Below are 14812 nucleotides of genomic sequence, written 5' to 3'. Positions count from 1 at the left end.
AGAGTAAATTAATTTATGTATTTTTAAAACATTAAATGTAGAGAAATTATGTATCTCTCTTGTTCTTGTTTCTTTTTAGAAAGTGTAGTTTGATTAAAATTATTTGATTGCTTCTATTTGAATACATGTTTTTTTTTTTTAGGTTACTCAGGTTTTAAATTGACCCGACAGGTTAAATGATTTTTCTTGTATAAATTGAAGATATGAGTTTTACCATATTCCGGCAAAAAAAGAAACAAATAAGTAAACCCTATTGCAATAATTAGCCAGGCTAATCCGAGTAAAACATGCCTGCCTTTAAGAGATTGGTTTGAGTGGTAAGAGAAGATTCGGATCTCAGGTTCAAGTCTCGTTACTAATTTTTGAAGATGTGGTATATCTACATCTAATTAACCTATACTGGAGTACCCTAAATTTTGACTCTAGAATCTTTTCAGACATGTACAAGTATGAAATGCATGGCATTTATGTTAAATGTATAATTAATTTATCTTAATATATATGAACAAAATATAGAACTCTGACCCCAGGTGCACCAAGCATAGAGTTGAAAATGCTTTGGTCGATCCAAGACCATCCCATTAGGTTTAGGGTTTGGTTTGCTTTAGATTAGTACTATTTTTTTTCTTTCCTGCTCCTTGCTCATTTTATTTTATTTTTCTCATTGTATTCTATGTTCTGGTATGTGGATGTTATGCTTCTTAAGTGTTTTGCCATGTTTTTTTTGTCGATATTAACGTAGAATGATGATTTTAAATTCCACGTACTTCGCTATTTTTCTATGTTGTTTGTTTTGCGTGGTGCTTGCATGTTCTTCTATGTTTGCGGTTCTTTTTTATTTCTCCAACTGTTGACTTATCTTTTTCTTTTATGTTTTTTCTAGTGTTTTGTCCAATACTTTCTTTGAATATGTAGCAATTATATATTATCTATATATATATATCCTTCGTGCATCTTTTTTCTTTTCCTGTTCACCTTATAAATTAAGGACTTTCAAGCTGTTCATGACCCTGTACGTAATATTTTAGATATTGATTATTACATAATTAATATAAATAGTAGCATATAAATTGTAATATGGTATACAAGTGTTCGGACACTTAAGTTACAAGATATTTTAAGTAGTTTTTCCTTAAATATTCCTATTATTTGACGTTACCCTCGTCCCTCCCTCCCTCCCTCTCCCTCTTGAAAATGTAGCAGAGAAACAACGAGATAGACATAGGTCACATAGCCAAGAGATTCAAGATCCGAATAAATATCAACATCAACTAGATACGATCATTGAATTATAGCCATGCCAACTCGCAATAGCAATAGAGATAGGTTAGAGATAAGTGTGCGCCTTGTAAAGCGCTTAGAAAATGTTCAACCATCACTATGTCGGGATGTATTCATAGCTCTATGCTGATATGATTTGTTTTAGAGCCTTTGCTTTATATCAGTGTCAATGGTTTCAACCCTTTTTCTCTTTTTCTACGCCTTAAAATAAGGTTGTTTTTGTTAAATAATATTTATGTAGTCTTATTTATTAATGGTAGAATAGTACTTTTAGTTCAACCTATATATACTTTAGTTGTATTTAGGTTAACATTATGCATTTCATAATATACAGATTATTCAGAATTCTAGCCTCCTTTTTGTGTTTGATCTTAATTACTTTAACATGGTATCAGAGCTGATTTTATGAAACGAGGCTTAATCCCAAATACAGCTTCGCGGATCCAACTTTTTGTGTTCAATTTTTTTTGGAGTGATATTTTGTCTTCCGCTTCTGCAAAATTAGGTATTTCGACAGTTTCTACAATTATTTTGGTATTTCATCTTCCCTTCAGCTTCTGCAATTTGGTATTTGCATTCAGTTTTTGCAAATTTGTTATGTGTTTTGGAGTAATCGTATAATTTCAAGAAGGGATTTGTTTAGTTTCTGCAATTTAGTATTTTGTTTTCCGCTGCTTTTGCATTCTGGTTATCTGTGATTGTTGATTATAGCTACTGAAAGAGATGATTCGCTTCAGTCTGTGAGTGTGAGGTTAGTTGGAAAGAACTATTCGTATTGGAGTTATGTAATGAGAAATTTCCTTAAGGGAAAGAAGATGTGGGGGTATGTTAGTGGGACTTATATAATACCTAAGAATATTGAGGAGGGGGATGTTGTTTTGATAGATACATGGGAAGCAAATAATGCAAAAATCATTACTTGGATCAACAATTCTGTTGAGCATTCGATAGGTATGCAGTTGGCGAAGTATGAGACAGCAAAAGAGGTTTGGGATCATCTGCAAAGGTTATTCACACAATCAAACTTTGCAAAACAGTATCAATTAGAGAATGACACACGAGCTCTTCATCAGAAGAATATGAGTATCCAAGAGTTTTATTCTGCTATGACAGATCTTTGGGATCAATTGGCTCTTACAGAATCAGCAGAATTAAAGGCATGTGGTGCCTATATTGAGCGTAGAGAGCAGCAACGACTTGTACAGTTTTTAACAGCACTTCGCAGTGATTTCGAAGGACTTAGAGGTTCAATTCTGCATCGTTCTCCACTGTCTTCTGTTGACTCTGTTGTTAGTGAGTTATTGGCTGAAGAAATACGCCTTCAGTCTTATTCTGAAAAGGGAATTCTTTCTGCATCAAATCCTTCAGTATTAGCAATGCCTTCTAAGCCATTCTCTAATCATCAGAATAAGCCTTACACAAGGGTTGGTTTCGATGAGTGTAGTTTCTATAAGCAGAAAGGTCATTGGAAGGCTCAGTGTCCTAAGTTGAGACAGCAGAATCAAGCTTGGAAGTCTGGCAATCTGTCACAATCTAATGCTCATAGACCACCTCAGGGTTATAAACCACAACATCATAATACTGCAGCAGTAGTTTCCCCAGGCTCTATTACCGATCCTAATATTTTGGCTGAGCAATTTCAGAAGTTTCTCTCCTTGCAGCCACAAGCAATGTCCGCTTCTTCTTCCATAGGTCAGTTGCCTCATAGTTCCTCAGGTATGTCACATTCTGAATGGGTCTTGGATTCTGGTGCTTCTCATCACATGTCTCTAGATTCCTCATCTTTTACCTCTGTATCCCCTTTGTCCTCCATCCCTGTTATGACTGCTGATGGCACTCATATGCCCTTAGCAGGTGTTGGTTTTGTTGTCACACCTCACATGTCTCTCCCTAATGTTTATCTTATTCCACAACTCAAACTGAATCTTGCGTCTGTTGGTCAAATATGTGATTCTGGTGATTATTTAGTCATGTTTTCTGGTTCGTTTTGTTGTATACAGGATCTACAGTCTCAGAAGCTGATTGGGACAGGCCATAGGGAGAATGGACTTTATATTTTAGATGAGTTAAAAGTACCAGTTGCTGCTGCTGCCGCTGCTACTACTACCGTTGATTTGTCTTCCTTTCGTTTGAGCCTTTCATCTTCTAGTTTTTATTTATAGCATTCCCATGTAGGTCATGTTTCGTCTTCTCGTTTGAGATTTTTGGCATCCACATGAGCTTTAGGAAATTTGAAAACTTGTGACATTTCTGATTGTAGTGGATGTAAATTGGCAAAATTTTCCGCCTTTCCTTTTAATCGAAGTATTTTTGTTTCTTCTTCACCATTTGATTTGATTCATTCTGATGTATGGGGACCTTCTCCTGTTGCCACAAAAGGAGGGTCTCGATATTATGTCTCTTTTATTGATGATCATACTCGTTATTGTTGGGTTTATTTAATGAAACATCATTCTGAATTCTTTGAGATATATAGAGCTTTTCGAGCTCTTATCAAAACTCAATATTCTGTTGTGATCAAATGCTTTAGGTGTGATTTGGGTGGGGAATACACCTCTAATAAATTTTGCCAATTGCTAGCCTTAGATGGAACCATCCACCAAACTTCATGTACAGATACTCCTGAGCAAAATGGTGTTGCTGAAAGAAAACATAGGCATATTGTCGAAACTGCTCGTTCTCTCTTGTTATCTACTTTTGTTCCTAATGAGTTTTGGGGAGAAGTTGTTCTTACTGCTGTAAGTTTGATTAATACGATTCCATCTTCTCATAATTCAGGTATATCTCCTTTTGAAAAGTTATATGGGTATGTCCCTGATTATTCATCATTTAAAGTCTTTGGTTGTACTTGTTTCGTTCTTCGTCCTCATGTAGAATGTAGTAAGCTATCCCCTAAATCCGTTATTTGTGTCTTTCTGGGTTATGGTGAAGGTAAAAAAGGATATCGTTGTTTTGATCCAATAACTCAGAAACTTTATGTGTCCCGTCATGTTGTCTTCCTTGAGCATATACCTTTCTTTTCTATTCCATCCACTACTCATAGCCTGACTAAATCTAATCTTATTAGTATAGATCCATTTTCTGAGGATTCTGGTAATGATATCTCTCCCCATGTTCGATCAATTTATACTCATAATCCTGCAGGTACTGGTACTTTACTCTCTAGCACATCTGAAGCTCCATTCTCATCTACAACCCCTCAAGCTTCATCTGAGATTGTGGATCCACCTCTATATCAGTCCATTCATATTCGTAAGTCTACAAAACTACCAGATTTTGCTTATTCTTGTTATTCTTCATCATTTACTTCCTTTTTAGCCTCTATTCATTGTCATGTTGAGCCCTCTTCCTATAAAGAGGCAATTCTTGATCCGCTTTGGCAGCAAGCTATGGATGAGGAACTTTCTGCTTTGCATAAGACAGATACTTGGGATTTGGTTCCTCTACCTCCTGGTAAGAGTGTTGTTGGTTGTCGTTGGGTGTATAAGATCAAAACTAATTCTGATGAGTCTATTGAGCGATACAAAGCTAGGCTGGTTGCAAAAGGATACTCTCAACAGTATGGTATGGACTATGAGGAGACATTTACCCCGGTTGCAAAAATGACTACTATTCGTACTCTTATTGTCGTAGCTTCGATTCATCAGTGGCATATTTCTCAGCTTGATGTTAAAAATGCCTTCTTGAATGGAGATCTTCAAGAAGAAGTTTTTATGGCACCCCCTCCTGGTATTTCACATGACTCTGGATATGTTTGTAAGCTTAAGAAAGCATTATATGGTCTCAAACAAGCACCCCGTGCTTGGTTTGAGAAATTCTCTATTGTGATCTCGTCTCTTGGCTTTGTTTCTAACAGTTATGATTCTGCTCTTTTTATTAAGTGCACTGATGCAGGTCGTATCATTCTGTCTTTATATGTTGATGACATGATTATTACTGGTGATGACATTGGTGGTATTTCAGTTTTGAAGACAGAGTTGGCTAGACGATTTGAGATAAAGGATTTGGGTTATCTTCGATATTTCCTGGGTATTGAGGTAGCATACTCACCTAGAGGTTACCTTCTTTCCCAGTCTAAATATGTTGCAGATATTCTTGAGCGGGCTAGACTTACTGATAACAAGACTGTAGATACTCCTATTGAGGTTAACGCAAGGTACTCTTCTTATGATGGTTTACCTTTGATAGATCCTACTTTATACTGCACTATTGTTGGGAGTTTGGTATATCTCACCATTACTCGTCCAGATATTGCATATGTTGTTCATGTTGTTAGTCAGTTTGTTGCTTCTCCTACTACTGTTCACTGGGCAGCTGTTCTTCGTATTTTGCGATATCTTCGGGGTACCGTTTTTCAGAGTCTTTTACTTTCATCCACCTCTTCCTTGGAGCTGCGTGCATATTCTGATGCTGATCATGGTAGTGATCTCACAGATCGTAAGTCTATTACCGGGTTTTGTATCTTTTTAGGTGATTCTCTTATTTCTTGAAAGAGCAAGAAACAATCTATTGTTTCTCAATCATCCACCGAAGCAGAATATCGTGCCATGGCATCTACTACCAAAGAGATTGTTTGGTTACGTTGGTTACTTGCTGATATGGGAGTTTCATTTTCTCATCCTACTCCTATGTATTGTGACAACCAGAGTTCTATTCAGATTGCTCACAACTCGGTTTTTCATGAGCGGACTAAGCACATTGAGATCGATTGTCATCTTACTCGTCATCATCTCAAGCATGGAACCATTACTTTGCCTTTTGTTCCTTCTTCCTTGCAGATTGCAGATTTCTTTACCAAGGCGCACTCCATCTCTCATTTTTGTTTTCTGGTTGGCAAACTCTCAATGCTTGTAGCTACCGCATCGTGAGTTTGAGGGGAGATGTTAAATAATATTTATGTAGTCTTATTTATTAAGGGTAGAATAGTACTTTCAGTTCAACCTATATATACTTTAATTGTATTTAGGTTAACATTATGCATTTTATAATATACAGATTATTCAGAATTCTAGTCTCCTTTTTGTGTTTGATCTTAATTACTTTAACAGTTTTTTCTTCTTCTTCTTTTCTAGATAAGATGAAGGAGATTTTGATTTCATATTTGGTGTAAGAATTTGTCAAAGGATTTTGCTTAGAATCTTTTTTGGATCCCATCTGAGAATTGGCATCTTTATCATTGATATTGTGATGGCTATATCACGCTCCATATCATCAGATTTGAGGTTGCTAATGTTGGGATAGCTGCTTTTTCCTTCACTTTGCTTTGCTTTTTGTAATTTGGACTCTCTGTGCCAATTGTTTTCTGATTAATTATCATTTTAGATTGTTTTGTTTTTTTTCCAACATACTCTTCCTTGCAAATTTCTCAGGGTTTGTGCTTTCTTCTTGCTTGCCATCAACGCTTGAAAAGGCAGGTTTGCTCCTGTTGTCTTTGTATTTTCTTTTCCCATGTTGCTACTGTCTCTTCTTCTGAGCATGCGTGCGTTGTTTCTTCTGCTTTTTGCTTGCTCTCTTTGTATATTCTACATTTTTTTTTCCTTTTTAGCTTGCTCTTATCAACAGTTGTATAAAAAAAATATTTATACATAGAATATCTGTCCGACGTTCAAGAGACTCTCATGAGGAACATTAAAAATCACACTGTTTTCCCTACAAATTTTTCTAAGAAATGCATATATATAATCAACAGCTATCTTCTTGTAGAATCTTGAATCCCTCCTAGCTCTCACCACCGTATTCCCCATTATGTGCACCACCCCAGCATCCCTACAATTATTCAAAAATTCTGTCTGGTCAACCTCCGCCTGGCTGCTAGTTCGGTCGGACGACCTACTGGTAAAATTTGCATGTGATGGAGACTTGATCTGCACGATCGAGTCGATGGATGAAATAGTGGGATCAGCAAACGATGAAGCAGTGTTTACATTATCATTCAAAAGGGCTTCTCTCGACCGCTCAGTTTGCGGCCCATATAAACTATAGTCGTCTGAATCTGAACATCCTTCCATCATAGTCTCGAGCCGGACAAACAAGAATAGGCTATCAAAGAGTTTTTTCTCAAAATCTTCATCCTTCTTGTGAAGGTCTTTATATCCATACCTCGCAACACAACGAAACATGTGAAAATTCTTTGGTCCAATCCGCTTGACAAGGAATCTCTCTTCTTCAGGGACCGTGTAGACAGGGAGGTACTTCACACAGACAAAAACAACAACAGAATGTATGGCAGGTAGATTTGTAATGAAGTGAGAAAAGATGCGGGGAACCCCTCTTGCCAGCTCGGTGTACACAAGCCCAATCCCTGGGACTCTCACCAGTCCTAAACTGGGGCCAAGCCCTACAATCCATGCCATAGAAACCTTACTGTGCATCTCAAACTCGTAACGTTTCAATGTACCATAATGCCAAACATACATGATGACAAGAAAGGCAGCTGCAATCACAAGCGGCACCCACCCACCTTGGCCAATCTTGAAGAGTACAGCAGAGAAGTAGGTGCATTCCACAACCAGTGATAAGCCAGTGAACAGCAAGACAAGAATCCAATGGCAGCGCCACACCAATAACATGATTAGAATCATAAGCAAAGTGGTTACCAGCATGACTATCACAACAGCTGTCCCTGTTGTTGCACAGGATTTTGTTCAATTTAGAGCAATGCATCATAAAGAAGTTAAATGCATGAAACAAAATACATGAGCAAAATTTGCCTGGTAAAATTCGACTTTGATCTGCTTTTAGTAATCACAAGTTGCATTAAGCAAGAGACTCATGTTACTCTCAACAACACATTTTATGAAGCTCTTGGAACTTGTTCCCAGAAAGTTATCATAGGTGTCATAGCAAAGTCAAAAGATTAGCAGAATAAAAGAAGATGTTCTTTCTCTTGGTTTGAACTTCAGAAAGAAAGAAGATGGATCAGGTTAATTTCATGCCACTTGTTCAGCCACACATAAATCATTCTCTTCAATAAACTTACCATAAGCATTACCGATTTGACTTTGGTTCTTGAAACCAGCAGTGACGCAGATGCAAAGGATCATAAGGATCCAATTTATATCGGGAATATATATCTGGCCTAGGAACTTTTTTGATGTATGTACAACTTTGACTCTTGGAAAACATCCAAGTGCAAGAGCCTGCTTGATTATTGAAAACGTTGCAGTTATGGTAGCCTGACTCGCAACTACAGCAGCTGCAGTTGCGACAATGAACACTGGCCAATATATTCTATCTGCCATGTCAGAAAGAAGGTATAAATTAGCATCTGTCCAGTAACATCATCTTCATCAAAAATTTGTTTCTATGGGAAGAGAAAGACTAGTGTTAAGATGGTAGCACAACCTTAATAAGAACATCAAGCCCAATAAGACGTTCATCGAAACATGGAGATAGATATGCCTAAGCAGTCAGGATTAAAAATGAAATTTGACCAACACAGGAAGCTGTTCTTTGAGTTTGGTCCCGAAATTTTGATGGTCAAACCATATGTATGTGGGAAAGTAAGCTGTGAGAAGCTTTTTAATTCCATATTACAAGTGTTTAGGATAACTTCATGCAAGTCCACAAGGCGTCCGTAGGGCTGAACACTCTTGGTGGGCTTTTCCTTTTCTGAGATCCTTGAATAATCACTAAAGCTTTGATTCCAAATAAATGATCTGAAATTCCTACATTAGCCACTTCATAGCCATTCTAAAATCAGAACAAGGACTAAATTCTCAGAGATGCTTTGTGTTTTTCCAACTGAAATTTATTCTGGTGGTTTGTGGAAAAAACTGGGATAATAAATTTCCAAGCAATGATTTTCAGTGACCATGAATCATATCTTACCACATCATATCTATGAGTTTCACCACAGCCTAACAGTGAGCCCAACATATAAAATTTTGAAAATTGAAAAATTTGAGCGTTTGAACTCTGGATTTCCTAGTCTCTGTTTAGTTGCAAGATATTCCTAATCCCCAAGACCTCTACTTGAAGGAGAACTTCTCATACATTTTCATTTCTTCCACATTAAGTATATGCCTCAAAATCCACAGAAGAGAGCTTATTTCGTTATTTGTCCTCTTATTGCTTATCTTTCTCTATTTTTGCATTGCATAACAGTAAAATGACCATAACATGCACCTCAGAAGAAGTTGCAGGAAATGAAGAAAATGAAGAAGTAACAATAGAAGGCTAGGAAACCCAACTAAAAAAGATTTTTTACCTGGAATAGAACGATAGAATGCATCAACCACATGTTCCTTGTTTTGCATAAGATAAGCGGCTTGTCCAGAATATGCTAGAAGAAGACAAGGGAAAACAACTACAGTAAAAGCAATCTGTACAGCTGAAACTGGAAAATGGGCTAGATCAGCAAAAAGTGCCTCCGTGCCTGTAGCAGTTCGTAACAAAGAATCAATATACTGCTATGATCTTAGATTTGATGTTAACAAATTTTAAAAGGTTTAAACATTAGGGGAAGAAAAGGATTTATGTACTCAAACTTCACAAGCATAGAGCCACCAATTCATTTGATAATTACCAGTTATACTGAGCATAATCCCTCCCAGGGAAGTCCAACTATCTCTACCTCCCCTTCTAAAATACCGATAAATATATACAGGTGAAAAAGCTTTCAGAACACCAGTATCATATTTCCAGATGTTGAACAGGCCGATACCCCCAATTAAGAGAAACCAAAGCAGCACAATTGGGGCAAAGAGCCAGCTGACTTTATCTGTCCCATAGTGTTGCATGCTAAACAAACCCACCAATATTACAACTGCAACAACTATGACTACATCTGCACCAAAGAAAACAGAATAGTTTAAGATTCAGAAATCCAAATTGCTAGAAAACCGAGGCAAAAAAAAACAACACAATTGGTTGCAGAAAGGAAAAAATAATGACAAGGTTTTGTTGATTTTCAGGAGAAGAAAAATACCGTTACTCAGTTTGGGGTGGTTTACCTTGATCCCGCCAGAAGCTGAAAGAACTGTCATCGAAGAGTGGTTAAGCATTTCCAGGGGAATTGAAATAAATTAAAACTAACATAAACTAACAGCTAAGGGAAAACACTCCAGGCCCCAGATAAACCACAAGTACATGCTATATGCCAAACATGATAATCACGTGAAACTTTTATCCTTTAATCATTCTCTAGGTATCAGTACATCAATTGGATTTCTTTACCCACAGATCCCATTAGCAACCCGAGCATCCAACTATTTATCATGAGAATTACCAAAAACATTCTAATGGCTAAACAGAAGTTGTTGCAATAAAGCAATAAGAACGCAGTTATTAAAATAAATTGTACAGTACACATTAAAACAAACCACTATGATTTCTTCCTAGAATAAGCAATAGGTATCTAGCTAATTTTTTAAAGGTTCTAACATAAGCACAAACATGCAATCGCACCCAGAAATTATATGCCAAAGCAATAAGCATTTTATAGATAGACCGACAGAAAATTTATAAGTCAGTAGTCATCAACGTACCAGATATTGCTGGAGTGAGAATCCCATCACCAATCAACATACAAGTGCCAACAAGGACAAGAACAAGAAGTGCATTCCTTCTGAATGCATATCTCTCCAACCATCGCTTAGTTGTAGCAGCAAATGATTGCTCATTGAAAGTGGAACGGCTATATGTTGTCAGCTCTTCATCTGTCCGATGTTGATTTGGAATAGTTCTAACATTAGCATGCCGACAAAGTAACGAATAGAGGGCAAATGTTCCACCTGTGCCATGAAGAGGATAATTTAAGTCCAGTGATTCTCATCAACGTCAAGGCAAGAAACATCACAAATGTGTGCACACTAGGCACATATTCAAATTCCAAGTCAAAGTCAAAACCTGAAATTCTTATGCAAGTGCTTACAAGAACATCACTGTACAGTGCATTTTTTAAAATGAGATCATAAAAAATAGTTTTCTTTCTGTTCACATGGCTATATCAAACAAAACTTACTGAAAAAAAATGAACAAATTGATCCATAGAAAATCTCTATACCTTAGAAATGTCATGGTTTACTATCAAAATATATGCCAATACCAGAAGAAATAAAATAACAAAGAAAATTTATGATCACACTACTATTCAAGCAGCAAAAAGGAGAAACTAGCCTGATAGAACACACACTTCTTCTTATAATACTTTCTTTATAGTTAGAATCTGGATGTAAACACAAATGAAAGAAATCATCCCAGTACGTCATAAGGTATAGCTCTATAAATTCCCCTATCAAAATCATAAACCCACAGAATCAGAGCTACGTGTATTATACAATGAAAGTAGTTTACCTTGGCCATTGTCATTTGCTTTACACACGATGAAGACATACTTAAGGAGTGGGATAAGAGTGAGCGAGTATATGATCAATGAAAGAGCTCCAATCACATCCTCCGAATCATTGATTCCACGAGGGAACGTATTGTAGAACACGTACAAGGGAGAGGTGCCCAAGTCTCCATAAACCACTCCAAGACTCTGGAAGGCAAGCCGCAGAAGCAAAAGGGCTGAGAACTTCTGAAAGTAGCAAAAATTGTATTAGCAAACAAACCAAAATCAGCATCAAACCACCAAAATCCATTGATTTAACGAAAAAATAATTATTTACATTAGAAAGCTCATTTACGCAATAAAATAAGTATATTCACAAATACCAGCATCCTTATTGCAAGATTATAACTAATTAAGTCCATTCATTTGTGATTTAAAGACAAAGTTAACAGGGTCTGCAAATGGAAATCCAAGCAGATGCAAGAGTTGGTCTCTAAATCAGCTCATCCCAGGAAGGAAAAATGGCATCAGCAAGGAGCGTGTGTTGTCTGACTTCACCAAGCACAACTGAATTCCATTTATTAGTTTGCTTTTTGCAATTGAGTGGATGAGAGAGAGAAGGGAAATTGTAATGCTCCAGTACCTTTTCTCTGTACATATTTCTGAGCCTTCCAGCTTCCTCGTCCATGGGCTGATCAAGTTTCTGATCCAAATCCCACATACTTCCTTTATTGTTGTCGCTGTCTTCCTCAACTTCTACTCTTGGAGTCATTTCCATACTCAATTCCATATGAATTTTCTACCTTTCACCATACAATCCAATCTCTCTTTCTCTCACTCTCTCTCTCTACCCTAAATAACATAAAGTCCACACAAAAGAATATCCTACCAGCACCAAGATTCCAAGTCTCAAAACAAAACCAATATGAATTTAAAGAAATAATAAAAAATAACAAGAACCCAAGTTTAAAAACTCACTCCTTACTTGAAATCCATCCCCAAGTTCAATAAATAATTGAAGCTCACCACTAAAATATAGAGAGAGGAAAAAAAAACAGAAACGGTATATAAAAAAAAAGAACAAATATTTACTTATAGATTATTCTAAACCCGAATTAAGGTGAGAAACTGACACCGATCAGGAAGTTTAAATGGAAACAAAACTACAGACTTTAGAACAGAACAGGCTGATAAAGAATCAAAATTGAAGCTTCACGACACTTGAATTCAGTGCCAAAAAGCCAACACAGCAAAAAAGGAACAAATATCCAACAACACAGAGACACTCAATTTAGGATAGAATAGCTCAAAAACATCTCATATAAACAAAAACAATAATGAAAGCAGAGACAAAAATGTTCAAAACAAATTTCAGTTTGTCACTTCAATTTCAGCCACAGGACCCAAAAAAACCATTAAAAAAATACAAAATAAACATGGAGTGAAAACCAGAGATTAACAAAATCCAAGTCGGCTTGTGATGATGGAGGGAGTCTGTAACAGAACAGAAAGAAAGAGAGTCAAAGAAGAAGTGTTTTTGATGCAGGTTGTCAGAGTTTTTTTTGGCTGTTACCTTATTTACTACACGCAGAAAAAAACAGAAGTTTCAGTGACCAAAGAGTTATCAAACAAAAGCTGGTGCCATTTTAGACTACAAAGAAAGGAGGCAGATAAAAGGGGAGTTCTTGTTACTCCAGAGCTCTTATCTTTTTCTTGTGTGTTTGTCTGGGAAGGATTCAAACTTTATTGGTTATAGAGATTTTTCTTTTGCTTATTTTATTTTATTTTTACTTGTTTATTACTGAATGATGGAAGTACTTGTGAACAAAAAAAGAATTAAAGAAAAAAAATGATGAACTGAAAGAAAAAAGAATAATATCCTAAAAATATTTTATATTAATTATTATTTTTAAATTATTTTAATATATTAATGTTAAATAAAAATAAAAATATATATTTTTAAAAAAATAATATTTTAAAAAACAATTAATATCAGATAGTAATTAGCCTCTAAGTAAATAAGTGGGAAAGGTCTTCTCTTACAATATCCTAAAAATATCTCTGATTATTTTTTTATTTTTAGATTTTTTAAAAATAAATTTTAAAAAATAAAATATTATTTAAAAAAACAATTAATATCACGATACTAATCAGCCTCTAAGTAAGTGGGGAAGGTTTTCTCTTGGCTGTTTAATGGAGTAATTAGTGTGTATGGAGTTAATCAGTGGGGCATAGTAACTGATTAGGTGTCTAATCTCGAACAGCCAGCCAGATACCTCGCGCAATAAATTTGCATATCTGTAGTCATTTCATATGATTGCTATATTTTTAGCCGCTAAGTAGCAATTATTTTGTAATCCTACCGTATGATTAGAGTGGCGGACAAAACAATCTGTTTCTGTTGGGGAAAGAAAAAAGGTGAGCAAACAACAGTAAGAGTACATCCTGGGAATTAAATCCTAAAATAAAAATAAAAATCATGGGACAATTACTTGGATAGAATCAAATTCCAAACTAGTTCGAGTAACACTAGATATGTGTCTGAGATCCAGAAAAGCTATTATTGTTAAATAATATATTTATTTTATTTTATTTTATTTATTAATAATAAAATAATATTTTCAGTTTAATTTATATATAAGCTCTTTATATTTAGATTAAAATAAGAACAATAATGCAAATTAATTGAGTAGAATTTTATTCTTCTTTTCTTTTAACAATTATAACCTAAGATGGCCAAAAATCTCATCTTAGCAAAGCTATTATATAAAGGTACATGTGTTTTGTGATGTAACCGAAATGGGGATTTGTAAAATTTTAATTTTTTTTAGAATTAATTTTTTTAATTGTTTTGATATGTTAATATAATAAATAAATTTTTTAAAAAAATATTATTATTTTGATATAGTTCTAAATTATAAATATTTTAAAAAATAATTATCACCTAACTTCTAAGTACTCTTGAAATTACAACGGACTTAGTTACCATGTTTGTTAACAAGTATATATAGAAAAAATATTATTATTTACATTGGACCAATTCTTCACGTTGAAATCGAGTTTATCTTTTGGAGAATTTAAGAAGATCATTTATTTAACAATGAGAAAATATATCAGAATATTACCTTATGTCATATAAGATAACCATGAAGAAACAAACTTGACTCTTGTTCACTAAAATGCGCCGAACTCAAATTTGAACGCCGTGGTGTAAACTTTACCTTGTTGTGTGTTCGACCTTTTGATGTCTTGATA

At 35.3% G+C, this 14812-nt stretch overlaps 1 protein-coding gene across 3 annotated transcripts; it reads right to left on the bottom strand.

The window, feature by feature from the left end:
* Positions 1-6843: 6843 nt before the first annotated feature.
* Positions 6844-13316, bottom strand: LOC133701574 (potassium transporter 10-like). Of its 3 annotated transcripts, none has more exons than XM_062125527.1 (8): positions 12201-13316; positions 11578-11800; positions 10770-11015; positions 10211-10261; positions 9809-10069; positions 9491-9658; positions 8261-8515; positions 6844-7903 (listed from the first exon to the last, which is right to left on the bottom strand). In XM_062125527.1, the coding sequence occupies exons 1-8, from the start codon at positions 12345-12347 to the stop codon at positions 6861-6863; spliced, it is 2394 nt and encodes a 797-aa protein (XP_061981511.1). In that variant the 5' UTR covers positions 12348-13316; the 3' UTR covers positions 6844-6860. The 3 variants fall into 3 exon arrangements, with proteins under 3 accessions (XP_061981511.1, XP_061981512.1, XP_061981510.1); XM_062125528.1 differs by having other exon boundaries at positions 8234-8515; positions 11578-11803; positions 12201-13315; XM_062125526.1 differs by having other exon boundaries at positions 11578-11803; positions 12201-13314.
* Between the last annotated feature and the right edge of the window lie 1496 nt (positions 13317-14812).

Source organism: Populus nigra, chromosome 8 (genome assembly GCF_951802175.1).
Source record: "Populus nigra chromosome 8, ddPopNigr1.1, whole genome shotgun sequence".
Lineage (NCBI taxonomy): Eukaryota > Viridiplantae > Streptophyta > Magnoliopsida > Malpighiales > Salicaceae > Populus > Populus nigra.
Note: the sequence above shows the minus strand (reverse complement) of the source record. Positions and strands in the feature narration are given on the sequence as shown.

What these genes read in the sequence shown, in the direction of transcription:
- LOC133701574 (XM_062125528.1), bottom strand. Translation starts at nt 12,347, where the DNA reads ATGGAATTGAGTATGGAAATGACTCCAAGAGTAGAAGTTGAGGAAGAC. An exon ending in CCACCCCAAACTGAGTAACG is followed by an intron (nt 10,070 to 10,210) that starts GTATTTTTCTTC and finishes TCTTTGGTGCAG; the next exon opens with ATGTAGTCATAGTTGTTGCA. An exon ending in ATTCTATCGTTCTATTCCAG is followed by an intron (nt 8,516 to 9,490) that starts GTAAAAAATCTT and finishes CTGACATGGCAG; the next exon opens with ATAGAATATATTGGCCAGTG.